General features: G+C 38.2%; 1 protein-coding gene across 1 annotated transcript in view; it reads right to left on the bottom strand.

Annotated features, from left to right (window-relative positions):
- Positions 1–7,033, bottom strand: part of Smp_196570 (putative spectrin beta chain, brain 4 (Spectrin, non-erythroid beta chain 4) (Beta-V spectrin) (BSPECV)) — a gene marked incomplete at both ends in the record, with an annotated part of 57,456 nt that extends 50,423 nt beyond the window's left edge. The window contains 2 exons of the mRNA XM_018794594.1: positions 3,893–4,147; positions 6,560–7,033. Of these exons, the coding sequence (XP_018648992.1) occupies positions 3,893–4,147; positions 6,560–7,033 (729 nt within the window). The remainder of the gene's footprint in view (positions 1–3,892; positions 4,148–6,559) is intronic.
- Between the last annotated feature and the right edge of the window lie 11,359 nt (positions 7,034–18,392).

Below are 18,392 nucleotides of genomic sequence, written 5' to 3'. Positions count from 1 at the left end.
AGGATTTTATCAGGCATATGTCACTGAGATTATTATATTTGATGAAGAATTCAAGGATTTCAGTATGATTTTGTTGAGCTCCACTTATCTTCCAAAATAATTCAATAAAATTTAATTATAATTACGTTATAAGAAAATCATTTAAAAAGTAAATATGAATAGATTTGAATATAAAAATATGATCAAAAGAATATAGATTCTATAGCGTTATTCCGTCGTATATTCATCGTTTCTGTCCATCTATTCACCGACTGACTGTATCTCGGATGGAGTAAGAGATGTTTTACAGGAAACTTGGATTACCTTTAAAAACCCATACACCCAGACGTGATGCTCGTAGAAGGCGGTTTTAACGACAAATAGGTAGGCTAAGTCAAACTGAAGAGCATGTGGGTGTGTATTATAACGTCCTGACTCAAAAAAGGATAATAGTAAACGCCTGCTGCGATAAAGCTCAAACTGCTTATCCCTGTCAAGTACTAATTCTAAGCACAAGCGAAGACAATGTCTAATCAGGAGACCTCTAACATTAACACAATGGACATGATTAAATTATATCTTCAATCACTATTGTAGGAGCTCTATGACGATTGACACTTACTAGAGTACATGCTTAGAGACTGACCATAACCTAGTGACACCATTTCCATGCGCTATACTTGACATAGTGAAGCACAGAAAAATGCTTCTTTAGACATAGATTCGGAAACGAAACGTTTAAGAATGGAGTGAATGAAAAATTAACTAGGCATTTAGTCGATTACAGGAAAAAGGTTCATATCAAAGAAGCTTGGGACGATAGTCAAACAGTTGTAAATTGTTAAGATGTTCACAAAAACATCCCAAAAAATTATGTTGAGTCTAATTTTATCTTGAAAGTAAAGTGGTATGTTTTCACATGTTTTCAGACTTTTTACATATTTCACATTTCGTTTCCTATTGTTCAATATTTACAGTTGTCCTAACTATAAATTTCACGTGTCGTTTTCCTATTGGTTAATATTCACGGTCATCCTAACTGAATAAATATGCATTGTCTGTAAATTATATTTGTTCTTCTTCTGACCCCATAAACAATTCTCATTTAACGGTTGTGTTCTGATATATTGGAGTTTGGGGAACAGTATTGGGGTCGTACTGGGATATCTGAAGTTAGTCAATCGGTAGAATTTCGAGTAGTCACATCGCGATATACAATAAAATGCAGCAATGATATCAGTCACTATTGGGAAAGATGATTAGATTTACGAAACTCCTACTGGATTATTAACTGTTCATGAATTCATCGAATTGTGAGAAAAATGACAGTTCGTCATAAACTCTGACTCGACTGGTGGTGTTCGAGTGAAAAGCCTTCACAAGGTTTATGCACTTCTGAGGTACACCTAATGACAGACACTGACACAGAACCTATTGGTCTACAGAGTCAAATGCTGCTTTTAAGAAAAACTATCATTGTCGGACGCCGATAAGCATGTCTGTGTTGACGAATAGTGAATATGTGGTCAATACAGCCACGACCATGTCTGAAGCTAGCCTAATTTTCTCGTATTTGCAGTTCACGAGTCTTAGTTAGGCGTTCGATAATTATTGAAGCTAGTATTTTAGATACTATATTAGTCAAACTAATCCCTCTATGGTTATCACAGGATGATTTTGACCCCTTATAAATTGGGACAATAAGTGATTGTGACCAGTCAGATGGGATTACATTCAGTTTCTAGATTTTAGCTAAAATATTAGTCAACCTAATCGCCAAAACTGGACCACCATACTTAAAGACCTCTGGAGTCAATCCATCTGCTCTTCCTCGCTTAAGATAAGCTATAGCTTTTTGAACTTCAACTACAGTTGGAAGGATCTATCTCAGTGTTCCATTCAGGCTGTTTGGAAGTGGTGGGTGGTTGTAGAGTAGCTGAAGGTCAGCCAAACTGTTCTCTAAAGTGTTCCACCCATCGTTTTAAGCAGAATACTTTAGGAGACAGTTTAACTGGACTCCAGCTACTTCTCAATTAACCTGAATAGCTAATTGACACAAGTTCCACAACACTTAATGGGGTTAAAAAGGTTCTAGGCAATCTAAAAAGAGAGAGAGCAGCGGATTTAAATAGATTAACGCCAAAGATCTTTAATCCATCTGTTTTGGTTTAAAATAAAATAGGATTCTCTTGTGATAGTATGAAGACGTGTGGCCTATACAATGTCAACAATACTAACATCTATAATCATTCGACGCTTAACTAGGGCTTGTAAAGAGCGAATCTGGGAAAACCAGTCTGGTTCCACGTTAGGGCATGGATGAATTGACCAAATATTCACTCTATATTAAGTCTTCAAACATATGCATGCTTACCGACGCTAAACTATAGATGTATCTCTTGACCTTTAAGTAGCTTTCGACTCCGTTGGCAGGTTTTGTGGCCATGTTTGTGATTGAAAAGTGTATCAAAGAAGGTTAGGCAGGGAACACCAGGCAAACTGGCAAATCGGTTGACAAGGTGAACTTTTACCAATTGAGGTAATTACGACATGCATCACCTAAGCCTATTCACCGATTGCCTCGACAGGTCTTTTTGTTGGTATAGTAGTAGGTTGGAAGAAAGCTGGAAGCCGTCAAATTATGACTGAAATCAGTTCATGAAGTCATTGATCGTTGGTCTAACCCATGATGGTAGGTGAAAACAACTTGGTTGGGGTCCATGGAATAACCACGATCAGTGGCTGGAAACCTTAGGTGATATGGCTTACAATCGTTCACAATGACAAAGATGAACTTACTGTTATATCCTAGTGGAGAAATAAATACGGGTAACTTCCGGGACCTATTAATGGACGATTATTCTATATATATTCTAATTGTTTAACTATTGAGTAATTAGATTGCGTATATCTACATTCATCTTATTATACGCTTCATTTTGACCTATGGATTATTATTATACGATGTACTGTCCTTAAATTATACTCAGTTTATTGATTATCGTAAACCACGTTCACAGCCACATTTGGCTTGATCCTGTACAAACATTATTTCCTATTTTATGGTGTGATGCGGTTTGTCTGTCTATCTGGTATATAAACCGAGTATGCTTGAAATAAATGATTCGCATAGCAGAAGCTGCAGTTGGTGTTCTGGACTCAATTGGAAGGGCTAGGCGGACAAGGAACCAATAAGGACGCTAGACTACTCATATTGGTCGGACGTCATTGATTTGTCAGTGTTAATATTAGAAAGGTCGTATTTCGATTGGTGGATAATTCACGTGATAAAAACCGGACATAAAATTAATAACGAATAAGCATACATCTTCTTATATTTTTTATAAAGTCATAACACTCTTATCTTTCTATCGATCGGTGCTCCTTCATACATAACTCTCTACCCTGCCTTTTTAGACCGTTTTCTTGATGCTTAGTCCTTTTCATTGTCAGGGATACTTCATTACTACAATCTTATTTATCATACACCCTGCTAATTTAATCTCTGTGCTAATGCGGTATGACGACTTAGGCCAATGAACAACCGTGCTAGGCTCTACGTTGATGATGAACGACAGACTGACATCTTGGTCTGAGTGCCACTAGACCTGCTACTTATTTCCACGCTAGCCAGTATAGTATGTCAGGGAAAGTGGTAATTACACAAGCCTAACGGATATTTATCCGCCCTGTTCTACAAAGACTCACCATATGATTGACAACTTTATAGGCTCTGACTAGTACCGTACGCCCAACCTAAGAACAGACTGATAACTCAATGGTTGCACATACTACACAGATAATGTTTCTCAAGACATTTAGAAACTACAACTTGAAGGTATCAGTGAAAATGTCCCTGAATTTAATATTATTATAGCACTGTAAATCAATATACCGCAGCACATTAACTCACCTCAGCAGATGTGAACTTGATTGATCCATATACGGGTACTAAGACCTCTCGACAAGATCTTTTAAATTTACGTAAGTGAGGGGAGTTGTCTACGCGTGGACCTGGTGATAGTGATTTTCCTTTTAACCTGCGAACATTCAATCGATGCTCTTCTGACTCCAAATGTTTCAGTTTCATTGAATTGAATATTACAAACTGACAAATATTGCAATGATAAAAAACAGATGTTGGGTTTTCATCACTTGATGGTGACATCTAAAATAATGTGAGAAACTGCATACTGTGAAAGATATCCATTAAAAATTAAGAATATTACCAGTGTGAATAATTTTTCAGGAAAAATCGCTGTTTATCGAATGACGCAGTTAGAAGTAGATAAGTCCCAAAGCATTCAGATATATGAACAAACTTTAGTGGCCTTATATGACTCCAGTTAGATCGTATGCTGATTGCTATCGAAATATGCATCCCGGCTACCCTCGTATTTAACGGTTGACTTGGAAGGCAGCCATGATAACCGCTACACTCACTGCCTTCTCGTGGCGGGGGTGTTGTTTACGAAATTGAGAGGACGAAAAGCGAATGTCCGGAGCTTTAACCGGGTTGGTGGACAAGGCGAGTCCACCTAGGAGAGTTGGAAAACCCTGATTCCAAACCAATGGTGCACATGGGCTCCAGTATCCTGAGGGAACAAATGGCGTAAGAATCAATCGTTGATCACCGGCTACCATGGGAATGCATCTCCTCACGATGCTCCACTGCCTTGTGGACTAGACCTTTAGGTCAAAGGCTCCGGGTGTGGCCCCCTAAGAAAACCACCTGCTTCAGTCTGGGCACCTGGGCAGTATCACAGCCCTCACACAAATCGAATGAGATTTGTGAGGCGCATATGTATCTGGTGCTTCCTTGTACCAATATCTATGTGTTTAAATAAAAATAAAAAACGGTTGACTTAAATTGCGTTAGTGAATAACGGAATTAAATGAGTCAAATACGAGGATGGATTTCGAATGCATATATTTTATACAACCATTGACCCAGAGGGATGACCAGAGAAACGAAGTGAAGAACGGGACGAAACGAGATGACTCGTAGTGGAGAATGCAAGTGAGCCAACTCCATTTGATAAAGCTTTACCCAATATTTATATTCAGACGAAAATAAATTACAGACAAGTAATTAATACACACATTATCATATAAAAATTTAGGGTTAATAAGCGAATTATTGACAAGATCAGAATGTGGCTTCAGAAGAATGAATAAATTGACCTGTCCCGAAGTTGTAATAACCTATGTGGGCCTGGTATAGTACAAGGCACTAAAACATAGAGTGGTGATAGCGGAACAGATAAGATAGAGAGTGAACATGTCAGCTCAAAAAATAAGTACGCGTTTTGATTGAAGTATAGAGTTACTGTGAAGTTAAGATTAACCGACTTAGTCACACTAACCCCGACCAATACGCGGTAGCTTTATTTACTCAGGTGCCGGGGACTAGTTATTATCAATAACTTTCATATATAGAAAGTGTGGTTTCGATTCCAGTATACGAACTTGGAATTCAATCAGTTACAACTAACGTAGAATCTCGTGCAGATATCTATTGCCCTAAGTTGTCACAATTCAAATCAGCATAGGGAGATGAAATCAACCAGATCAGGAGCCCAGAGAACCACAATCATATAAACAGTCAGTGAAGATTTGTCGGTTATGAAAATCCTAACTAACGATATTATAAAACTTCATTGTTTGTTTCCTGCGAATTTATAGCCGTGCATTAATCCATCACTTTAAGTCCATGATATACGACAGTGCTTTCTAATTTATTGAGTTTTTTATGAATCACCAAATTCTATACGACAATCTGTCAACATGAGTAATAAATTACTTAACAAATTCACGGATTTCGCAGTTGTTATAATTGCTCTTATTACGACCCGGCTATTTCTATTGCTTATATTATACTTGGACATCAATTCACTCAACAAGACCTCAAATCAGAACACGGTTGAACAAAAACAAAATTATATTCCAAATAACAAGGGTAGATGGAATGAAGAAGCACAGTAACAGAAACGTCAGTATGTCTATAATTTTTACATGAGAAGATTCTAGAGTCGTCTCCAAGTACCGGCTAGCGCTGATTGGATAAAAAATTGCCAATCAGCGTGCACCAACACAACTGTGCATGGAACATGCTTTAATCCAATCTGTCCCACTAACAGCAGTATTAATCAAAATAAGAATAGGTTGAAAATTTATGGGTGGTAATATCAAGACATGTAATTAATCTCCCGAATGTCGGTTTGAGTCGTACGTAGACGTAGACTTCCTAAAAAAGTCACGCATAATACCCATACACTGTGGTTGGAGATGGATTCTATGGATCGAAACTAATCACAGCTGAACTCACAATATATCGTCCTTCTGAACCATAACTTTTATTTCTAATCTTGTACTTAATGTATCAATTCTTTTCCTATGTTTGTCATTTCCTATTTGGTTGTGTTGATGTGGGGTGTTGAGAGTCGAAACCGATACACTTTTTGAAAAAATTCTATTACTAACTGACTTACTTAGAGAATTTATTTATTAGCGTGATCGGTTTTATTCATAACCGAAACAGGAAAAATGCAAACGAATAAAAACAAGTGCTATAACTTACTGCTGTATCGCTCGAAGACAGACTAGAAACTGAATTAACATTTATTTTACTTTGATGTTTGCGACCACGAAGATGAGATATATATTGATCGGAAGAATTCAAATGTATACCGCATAAGTTGCAGTTAAAAGAAATTTCAGAAGCTGAAGATAACTCGTTTGACTTTGTCCAATTTGAACTAGAATCAATGAAACCTACATATAAAGGCGATTTTTGATCACAGGTTGAATTTCTCACTGTCCCCGTAGAATAAGAGCTGGTATCTAGAAGTGAATCTCTCGGCGAGCCCGAATCAGGAGTAACCAGTGTTGGTAAGGAAATTTTTAGAGGGTAATCAATGTGATCCCTTGTGTTTAAACTGTCTAGAACAAGACATTTAGAGCGATGTTTTTTCCCCATTTCATGCAGTCGTAGGACATTCTCAGTGTCACACCAAACATTGCAAACACTGCACAAAAACCGAGGAGGATTCATCTAAAGAAAAATATAAAATCTGGAATCACTAGCAGTTAGTAAACCGTATGTATATTTAGAAAACAAAATCACTTAACATGTTACTTTACTTGCAATCATTAAAAACAGTCAAAGTTGTAAATTAATGAACGACAAGGTCAGAACATATGTGGGTAATGACTCGAGAGAAAAAAACCAATTGGTCTATTCAAAACTCAGAATAGTCTATGCAGGCATGACGCAGTAGTGAACGTTATAATTCTTATCCTTCAGTCTTCAAATAGTACTACTTATACTACGACCAAGCACATTAAATCTTAGCATAGTTGAATGCTTGGCGTGGCTACTTTTTTAGAACCCAAGTAACGGCTGGTGAATTTGTTGGAAGTAACTATTTGTTCCCAACACTGCAGAACCTGTTCGATCAACTCGTGAGTCAGCTACAACGTATGATCGGGCACATTTATGAATCGGTCCAAGTTGCCATACCTCATTAGCACAACAAGATGAACTCCAGATTCATAGAAGTAGTTACTTCAATGGTAGTAATATATAAAAGATTGCATGTAAATATATAATACAGGAAGACAGAATTAGCTTGTAGGAAGGAAGGTAAATGTATAATTTTAATCGCACGGCAGACAAAGAGTGTATACACCTACGCCATTGTGATAGATTCTGAGCCATGTCACCCAGAATCTCCGACCATAGGTTACAATAGTCGCGCGGACCCCAACCAAGTAGTCTGCAACCACCAACATGGCTCAGGCCAGAAGTTATTGACTTTATGAACTAATGCCACGTTTTGATTTGGCGGCTTCTAACTTTCTTCCAACCATCTCCAACCTTAGTCAGTAGTAAGCACCGCGGTAACTGGTGTTAGGCATACGTAACACGTGGCCCAACCATTTCAGTCGATAAAGACTCATAATCTCACCAACTGATTTACCATCATTCCCTAATACATTGTGTCTAACCTCATTATTGTTTACCTGGTGATCCCAGCAGGCGCTGGTAATATTTCCAAGATATCTGTGACCAAATACTAGTGACTTACGAGTATCGTCTACCCTTAACGGTCACGTTTCGCAGCCGTTAACTAAAACAGGACGGACTGCTGAGCAGTATACTCGTCCTTTAATTAATAGACTATGTTTCATTTACGTCCAGATTATTCTGACATGGTCGTAGTCACAAAATAATTTACCAAAACGACTTATTTTTTTCGATCATAATCATCAGTAATACTTTCGTACAATCATGCTTCATCTTTCTATACCTAATATATTTTACTGCTGCTACTGATGCTGTTATTAATTCTACTACTCTGGGATGTAGCTACACAGAGTGCTACTCCACAGTACTTCTTCTAGTGCATAGATAAATAAAATCTTTAGGTACTGGACATCAAATTTTAACAGGAATAAGCTTTTAGACACTTTATCCTTTGGTTTATTACTTTCTTACAGAGACGACGTAAGACATATATTATCCACTGACTCTTGCAAACAGCTAACACTTCAATAATTTTTTTTACCAAATGCTACTATAGCCTTCCCAGTAGAAAATTGGCTTGTCCTAATTCGCAGTAGACTAAAGTAGCGAAAACCAACTACGCAGCTTTTTAGAAGATCAGAGAACTGACTCGAGTCTTAGTCGAAAGAGGACTGTTTTTTAAATCAGGAATATAATCGAGCAACGTAACTCTATCCAGAGAAGGATAGAAATTTTCTTCCATTTGTCGGTTGTAAAATCTTTTGTCCACTAAGAAGCAAGAAGATTCACTGAAATTTCTTCGCTACTTTTGACGCTTCAAAATAAACATCATATGGTATTTTGAAGTAAAGGTTAAGCACAAATATGTATGTATGATCGAATAAAGCTTAAAAATAACCTTGGATAAGATATCGCAAACCATTTAAAGCTTCGCACTTACATTATATACAAAAGTATAGGTCAGTATGGGACCTCTACGTAATTAGTGAGGAGAATGCACCCCAATTAATTAGTGAAGCGGGAGCTATATTTTAGGTGGCACTTCTAGATTAAAAAAACTAAACCGACAAGAAACAATACAAACAGGTTACTTCCTGAAGATTTCAATACAGATAACGCACTGTAGCACTAAGTACTCTGGATACAAGGCAATAGGAATAGACTAGCTATCCCTCGATTTGTAGAATGCAAAGTACGTAGGCACTCTCCCAACAATGACACTTAGACCACCGTTAAATCGTCCCACTTTAACATTGAGAAAGATCAACGTTAGAACCAGGTCGGATTTCGAAATCGCCTATCGAATTTAAAAACCAATCCTTTCACAACCAATGTGGTTCTATAGAACATTCTTCTCGTTCAGTAGTTTGCCGACAGAACAACTTAACATTTTCATACCCGAAAAAGTTGTCTTAGCGACTGAAAACCAAGTAAAGTTCATAAATCTCTGATACGTTGACCTAAACCAACTTTTCAGTGGTGGATATTATTGCAGAACCTCTGCGTTAAAAAAGTCGTGTTGCCGTAAGGTCAAGAAAGAATTAATGTTGAGTGTCAATCAGTATGCGTGTAGTTGGAACTAACGAAAGATGAAATGATTCGTCGGTGCATCTGCATCGAAGTAAGAAACCGGACTACTTGTCCTAAATTTTCTGTTCCCGAGCCCTAGTCAATTTTTAAGTGATTGCAGAGGTTAATGTTTCAGGCAGTCAAACTGATTCGACTGTGGCCACAAGACTATGAGTTACTTCCGTGTCATCTTAATCGGCTTGAAACCTTTAAAAAACACAGACTTCAACCAAAACTCAATAAGATAATGAGCACGATTCCTACACAATGCGTCACTCAGAAAATAATGTAGCCTGTAAACCATTTCGAAGGTGACTAGGAGGATTAACGTAAACTGAACAGCTCTAAAGATTAGCACTTTCTACATAAAGGCAGAGTGATGATAATTATTATAATCTAATATGACAAACAGTCCAAATATTACATTCTGGACATATCCGGTATAGTCAACTGTGTCTTTAGTTGCAGCACAGGGTTGAACATTTTATTAGGGTTGCAAAAAACCTATATTAGTCTAGTTCGCCTGAGAACTGATGTAGCATTAAATTATACCTTTGTATGACATTTAAATATGTCAAGATCAATAGACAATTTCTGACAGAAAGTATTGCATTCTTTTGTTTTTGCTACGTTAAAAATTTCAAAGGAAAAAAAACGGGAGTTTCAGTAGGAAGTATACTGACTGCATGAAGCCCCAACAAACCCACTGGTACCGTCACTCTCGAACTATTGCGCTTCATACAAAATTTTCCGGGCTCCAATACTCAATGAACATTGTACGATATTTCCATGTAGAAACCTTAGCAATATTTAGTTTACTAAGTCATAAAACTCCAGTCCGATTATTCTGTCGCTTTTACCCGTTAGTCACAAGAATAAAACATAACAAATGATAGTCGATGAAGCAAAAACGTTTTTTTTAGTGATGAAGTTTCTTGTCTGGAGGAGACTGACCATATATAACTTCAAGTGGCTGCTTCATGGAAAGAAAATGGGCTTAGATAATGATAGATGCCAAGAGTTTTCTTGGATTTTCGTGAAAGCAATTAATTTTCTCCAGAAATCCTTAAGGTTTATTAGATTTGTAGGTCACTAACATATATAGTCTGCGTAGAATTATTAGGGCCTACTCGAGTTAGAAGAGCTTGCTGTAACTTTGAAGTCACATCTCACGGTTCAGATCCTTTCATCGTATCCAGGTGCTACGGCTAATTTGATGACCGTGCAACACAAATCCTCCGGGAGCACTCCGAGCTTTCTTGCCGGATGAAGGACGAGGGTTGAGCAAGGAGTTAGCGACCTCATCCCGTAGAAAACTAACTCACTATCCAAGTTGCGGTCGAAATGAAAAGTTACAACCTTTAGGTGCTTGGACGCAAGATGGACAACAAAGACGAACTGCAGGAGAGCTGCTGTTATACTCCGGCCATGAAGAGGAAAATGCCCCACATACACAAGGAGTTGCACTGGTGCTATCCAAACAGACACAAAAGCACTTATAGAATGGGGATCTCATGGACTCAGGATCATCAAAGCCTCCTTGAAAACAAAGAAAGAGCACATTACAATGAACGTTATCCAATGCTATGCGCTTACCAACAATTACAATGAAGACGTTAAAGATCAATTCTACGATAGGCTGCAGTCAATCGTCGAGAAATGTACTTGACCATTCCGATGAGAGACCTGAATGTCAATAATGGAATGGACAGCACCGGATACGGAGATGTTATGGGACGACATGGACTGGGAGAAATGAACAAAAATGGTGAGAGATTTGCAAACCTATGTGCCTTCAACAAACTGGTCGTAGGTGGCATTATATTCCTAAATAAACGCATACACAAAGCTACATGGATTTCACTGGATCACACTAAACAAAATCAAATCGATCATATTTGCATCAATACAAAGTTCAGAAGGACGATGGAGGACGTGAGAACTAGGAGAGAAGGTGATCTAGCATCAGATCATCATTTGCTGGTCGCTAAGATGAGACTCAAACTCAAGAAGCACTGGACAAGAGGACTGAAAACAACGCAAAGGTTTAATCCAGTCATTCTTCGAAATACTGACACATCCGATGGATTCAAGATAGCTCTCAGTAATAGGTTCCAGGCCTTTCATTATCTACTCACTGTCGAGGGAACCACCATGGAGAAAAACTGGAAAGATAACAAGGAGGAAATCACTTCAATATGTCATGAGGTTTTGAGTCACAGGAAGCACTATCCTAAGGAGTGGATCACTATTGATACACTGCATAAAATTCAATAAAGGAGGAACAAGAATGCAGCAATCAATACCAGTCGAACAAGAGCAGAAAAAAAATCAAGGCACAAACAGAATACACAGAAGTAACCATGCAAGTGAAGAGGAGCATCAGAACCGACAAACGTAAATATGTGGAAGATTTAGCAATGACAGCGGAAAAGGCTGCAAGAGAAGGAAACGTGAGACAACTGTATAACACAACAAAGAAACTTGCTGGAAATTACCGTAAATTAGAACGACCAGTGAAAAGCAAGGAAGGCAAGGTAATCACCAACATTGAAGAAAAACGAAACAGGTGGGTAGAACGCTTCAAAGAACTCTTGAATCGACCAACTCCACTGAACCTACGCAACATCCTAGTAGCACCCACACACCTCCTGATCAATGTTGGCCCACCAACAATTGAAGAGATCAGCATGGCCATCAGACAAATCAAAAGTGGCACTGAAAACAGACGTAGCGCTAACTACAAAGATATTCCACATTCCCTTGAGTAAGATTTGGGATGAAGAATATGTACCAACAGACTGGATTGAAGGACACCCGATCAAAATACCAAAAAAAGGCGATCTCAGCAAGTGTGATAACTACTGGAGCACCACTCTTCTTTCAGTACCAGGAAAAGTCTTCAACAGGGTATTGTTAAACAGAATGGAGGACTCCGTGGACACTCAACTGCGGGACCAACAGGCTGGATTAATCATGCACCAATCAAATTGCAACTCTACGTATCATTGTGGAACAATCAATTGAATGGGATTCTTCACTCTACATCAACTTCATTGACTACGAGAAAGCATTTCATAGCGCAGATAGGGCAACACTATATAGGCTTCTTCGACACTACTGAGTGCCTGAGTAGACAGTCAATATCATACGGTATTTCTATGATGGATTAAACTGCAAAATTGCACACGGAAGCCAGTTGACATGCGTCAGGAAAGGTTGTCTACTCTCTCCCTTTCTCTTTCTCCTGGTGGTCGACTGGACAATTTAGACTTCGCAGATGATCTGGCCCTTCTAACACACACAACAACAAATGCAGGAGATGACCAATGTAGCAGAAGCCTTAGCAACAGTAGGTCGCAATATAAACAAAGGTAAAGGCGAGATTCTCCGATACAATGCAGCATGCACCAATTAAATGACACTTGACGGAGGAGCTTTTGAGGATATGGAATTCTTTACATATCTGGGCAGCAACATTGATGAACAAGGTGGATCTGATGCAGCCGGCGAGGATCGGCAAAGCAAGAACAGCATATTTATAACTGAGGAACATCTGGAACTCAAAACAATTGTGAACCAACATCAAAGTTATAATTTTCAATATAAATAATAATAATATATTTCTGGAAGGGCAGATACACGCCATTTTTTGCAGGCATGATCTACAAGTTACAACATATACTGGTTCACAGTATTCATCTCAAGCAGGGTTGTTTGGTAAATACAATCTATAAAAGTTGATAGCAGTTCATTCGTTCAGATTAATGTGTTTTCATCAGAATATTTTCCCAAGGGGTGTCGTGTCCACGTTACATACCAGATCCAATCTCGGCAAAAAGTGCATAAGTGTTTCGGTCGTGCTAAGTATTTATGCAATGCAGCTTTTTAAGTTTATGGTTGTTATAAAGTATATTTGTGGAGCGTCTGGTGCGCTCATCGAGCTTGTTCCAGATGTCAGAAGTTACATAGCTTCACTCTCAGAGCAAGATTCTGAGGAGAAGAAAACCGAGGAGCACCAAGGCATTCGGATATGAACTATAACCAATGCTTAACATTTAGTAGTGAAACAGACGGAGGTATGATAAGAGAGTCAAGACAAATCTACTGTATGGGTCGAAAGCCATCATCCAGAAGAAACGGGTGTTTATTAACAGTTGTCTACGCAAGGTACTTCAGATCCGATGGCCAGAAACTACCAGCAACAAGTTACTGTGGGAGAGAACAAACCAGACTCTATCCAGGGGGAGAGGAAGCGCTGGGAGTGGATAGGACACACGTTGAGGAAGGCACCCAACTGCGTCTCAAGGCAAGCCCTGGCTTCGAATTTCCAAGGCCAAAGGAGAAGTGGAAGACCAAAGAACACACTACTGTGAACAATGGAAACAGATATGAGAAGAATGAACAACAGTTGGATATAACTAGAAAGGAAGGCCCAGGACTGAGTGAGTGCGTTGGAGAATGGCGGTTGGCGGCCTATGTTCCTTTGGGGGTAACAGGCGTAAGTAAGTAATGTGGTTAATTTTAGGCTAAATTCTGACTAATGTACTGAGAAGAATCTAAAACCTCTAGATTTATTTAATTCAGGCAACACAAACGACGTCATTGCAGAAATTTATTTGCAAGAGTAGCTATAAGAAACAGCACCAGCAAACAGGTCAGTGTATGACATGCGATAAACTGATGTACATATAATGTCTTAAACCTTAACGAGGATCAATAGACCGTTCAATATTTAGCGGTTCGACTGCCAGACCATTTGACTTGAGCCCTGTGACATTACAGTGACCATACAGACTTGGTCAGGGATAGAATTCCATTGTCATACCAGTATACAGTTTGTAGGACCTGTGAAGTGTTACAAGGTCTCAAGTAAATAATTTAGCAAACAAGTTACTGAGGTTCGAACAGTTTGCCGATCCTTACCAACGTCAAGTAGTTCCAACACGCACCAATCACACATCATGAACTGGAACTTGCAACAATCGTCTCAATTTGTATCTTCCTACTGTTGTAACTTAGATATCCTTTCACTTACATCATGTTCGTTTTATACATTCATCAAAGTAGCTATGGTATTTGAATAACAGGAGGCGTGATCCAACCAGGGTATAAATAATGGGGTGAAACTTCAACGTAACGTATGAGGTCACACCATTTTCGTTTAACAGGAGTAGACTGCAATCATAGACACAGATCACCGAAGCTGGTAATCTAGAATAGGTAGATATTTTATTTATAACCAAACCTGCTGTAAAAATTCAACACTGGCTAGTAGTAAGGGAACCGACCAAGGATAAAAACCTCGCACAATATCATACAGTGATATTCGAAATAAACTGAATCCCGGGTTTTCTAATGAAGATTTCGCCTGAAGTTGCCTTTACGTCAATTTTTGAGTTCTACAGTTTTAGCGGCTCTTAACTCGAAGGTTTTCATTTTTTAAAACCGAGTAAAGTTCACCAAGAAATCATGTCATTGAGCAGTGATGTGCATTGGTCATATCGCCATATCCTTCTATAATGTGCAGGTTATACGTTTGATGTTTAGGAGGTTAAGTGAAACCATTCCTCAATCCACAGTCACCTACCGTGACTCTACTTTAAATCCATCCCGCGAAGGTGCTAGCATCCTTAAGGCAGCTGGATATTACCACAGGTATTTGGAGTTTGTCAAAGCCTTAACCAGTAACACCAACCAAGTGAAATCAAAAGTCATAAGCCAGGAGGTTGGAAGATATATTTGATTAGTTATCAATAATTCGTGAATGAACTGATTTGATCTAGTTAGCTATTGCAAGGGATGTTGAGTACGTCGTTCCTACTCGTGATCTGGTGAGGATGAATGACCGAACGCCTTAAGCTAGGTGAGTTCATTAAAACTGATGTGGTCAGTATCCAATGTCGAAGACTTACAGAGCTATTGATTTTGGGGATTTATTGACTACTACAAAGGTATTTGTAAGTAGTTTTCTACGCAAAATACTCACGACATTACCATCAGCAATAGTTTTCTGTGGAAGAGGACAAACCAGCCTCCAGATGAAGAACAAATTAGGAAAAGACGTTAGAAGTGTATAGGACATACATTGGGGGAATCATTAAACTGTATCACGAGGCAAGCCCTAACTTGTAATCCTGAAGGGAAGCGCAAAAGTGGAAGACAGACGAACACATTACACTGGGAAATAGAAGCAGATATGAAAAGGAGTGATAGCAACTGGAAAGGATCTCTCAGGACAGGTTTGGGTGGCCGATGCTCCTCCACGAGGAGTAAGTACGCAACATGGATTTCTTAGAAAACGACTATGTATGACATGTTACTTTGACTTCTTTAATTTATTCTATTCTCTACGTAGCCAAGGATATCTAGTATTAGTGCTATACCTGGACATTTCTAAAGCCTTCAACGTAGTTAATCACCAATTTCTTATAGGTAAACTAGCATGTTATAGAGTCCAAAACCGTTTGCTTGATTGGTTTGATCCTTCCTCAGCAACCGACATAAAATAGTTAAAATTAACTCTTCATTGTCGAACGCTGTACCTATTAGGAGTGGTGTAATACAAGGTAGTGTGTTAGGCCCTTTGCTCTTTTTAGTTTTTATCAATGATATTTGTGTTTTTGTGTGGGTAAGCCTCTTCTGTATGCAGATGATATAAAGGTAGTGTATTCATCTTTTCCATATGGGCTGAACAATATTCAAGATCGCATCAGCATAGAGCTTAACAAGGGTGCTCTGAATGGCAGTTGGAGACTAATACAGCTAAATATGGGTGGATATGCTTCGGTGATACATCATTCAACTTAGATCTTACCACAAATGGTGAAGTGTTATCTAGATTACATATATTAATAGACTTAGGTGCTCATACGACTTGTGGTTTACAGAACAGATATTGAGACAGACTTACAAGTCTTATGGGTTACATAACTCGAAACCTTTTTAACAATCAATCACGTATTACAACGTACAAAGCTTGTGTTCGATCACGTCTAGAATACTGCGTTCATTCCTAGTAGCGCGCGCATAAAGGATGAAGTAAGGCTAGCATCAGTACATAGACGACTTAAACTCCGTATTCTTGGAACTGATTGTACCTTGATTTATAATTCTAGATGCAACTAACATGGGCTCGACCCTTTATGGAAGAGGAGACTCAAACTAATTCTTCAAAATATTCAACAGACTATCCAACCAAGCAATTAAATATGTAGAAACTCCTAATTACGACAATGGGAACTTTAAATGTTCAGCCATTCTTATTAGTGAATTCCCTAAGTAAAACCACTTACTTGCTATTCCTTCAAGTTAACACCGTCCCTGGCAACCCTAACTAATTTGAATAATATTTAGCATGAACAGTATATCACTGAGTAACATGACACATGCACTATGGTAGACCTGACATATTTTAGTAATCATTGTTTTGTTGTTCCGTGCTCTGTTTTCATTTTACGTTCTCTAGTTGCAGATGATTATAATTAATTCGTTATGGCGCAAGAAATGACCCTAAATGCTCCGTTCATAAATCAACAGACTATCCACTTAAGAAAAAAATATAAGTTCCCTGCTGATGTATTGCATTGCTGTAATACATGTGGTAAATGTACTACTTCAACACTTACTGAACTAGCAAACTTAAAACAATCTTACATCACATGTTTGTTCTCTACATCTAATGTTCATATTTATATCAAATTGGTCATGCCTGTAAACTGGCGTGAATTCTGTAATTATTTTCAGAATATATTATTGCGTAAGGGTTATTATGAACATCGATTTGACACACAAACTTTAAATAAAACTCTTACTAACACTTGAATGTGCATTAAAGACTCTTTGGTTATATTTTAACTTGTCGGATAGTTACAGTGGCTATTTCACAGGTCAGATATGTCACGTCACATTCTAACGCAAATTAGGATGATGATTTTCAAGAAACGAATTTGTTGTATCCCGATAAGAATAATGATTGGTAACTTTTGGGATCCATTTATGGACCAATACTACGCATATTTTTTTTCGTATAATTGCTAGGCAACTAAACTATTCATATTCATGTCCCTCTTATTATGAGCTTTATTTTGACATGAACTATTATTATGTGATTTACCGTTCATGGGTTATCCACAGTCTACCAATTACTATCTCCCTTATTCACAGTCACGTTTGGCTAAATCTTGTACAAATGTTGTTTACTATTTTATGGTACGATGTGGTCTGTCTGGTTGGTATATAAACCCAAAAAATGATTCATATCGCAGAGGTTGAGATTGGTGTTCTGGACTAGGAGGGAAGCAGGACTGATAAGGACTCTGAACTGTTCTTACGGGTTTCGTGTGTCATCGGTCCGATCGATAATTTACTGCCCTCTAGTTGGCGGAATCATCATATTATATATTAATAGGGCCACAAACCCACAAGACATAACAAATGGCGACAGGGACGAGATTCGAACCCACAAAGAGAAATTCCAATGGATGGATATCAGCACAAAATTTACGGTCAAGATATAACATTCGACAAGCTTGATACACCAAGACTAATACTCAGAAAGTTATTAGCATACCAACTCAGAATAGATATAAAATGAATGTGGTGCAACTGTACTTTGAGAGGATTTTGCTTGAGAACTAAGGATGTGTTAACTGAATTATTTATTACTATTTCATGAAAAATGAAACATTGTACGTAGATACTGTTGACTATTGACGCATGGAAGTTTCAGATCGTCATATTCAGAAGTGACGGTGAACGATTAATCTTTAGAATTTAAACTACATACATACATTTATAAACAAAAAAATATATT

This window comes from Schistosoma mansoni, chromosome 1 (genome assembly GCF_000237925.1).
Source record: "Schistosoma mansoni strain Puerto Rico chromosome 1, complete genome".
Taxonomy (NCBI): Eukaryota; Metazoa; Platyhelminthes; class Trematoda; order Strigeidida; family Schistosomatidae; genus Schistosoma; species Schistosoma mansoni.
This window is presented reverse-complemented; position numbering and strand designations above follow the sequence as displayed.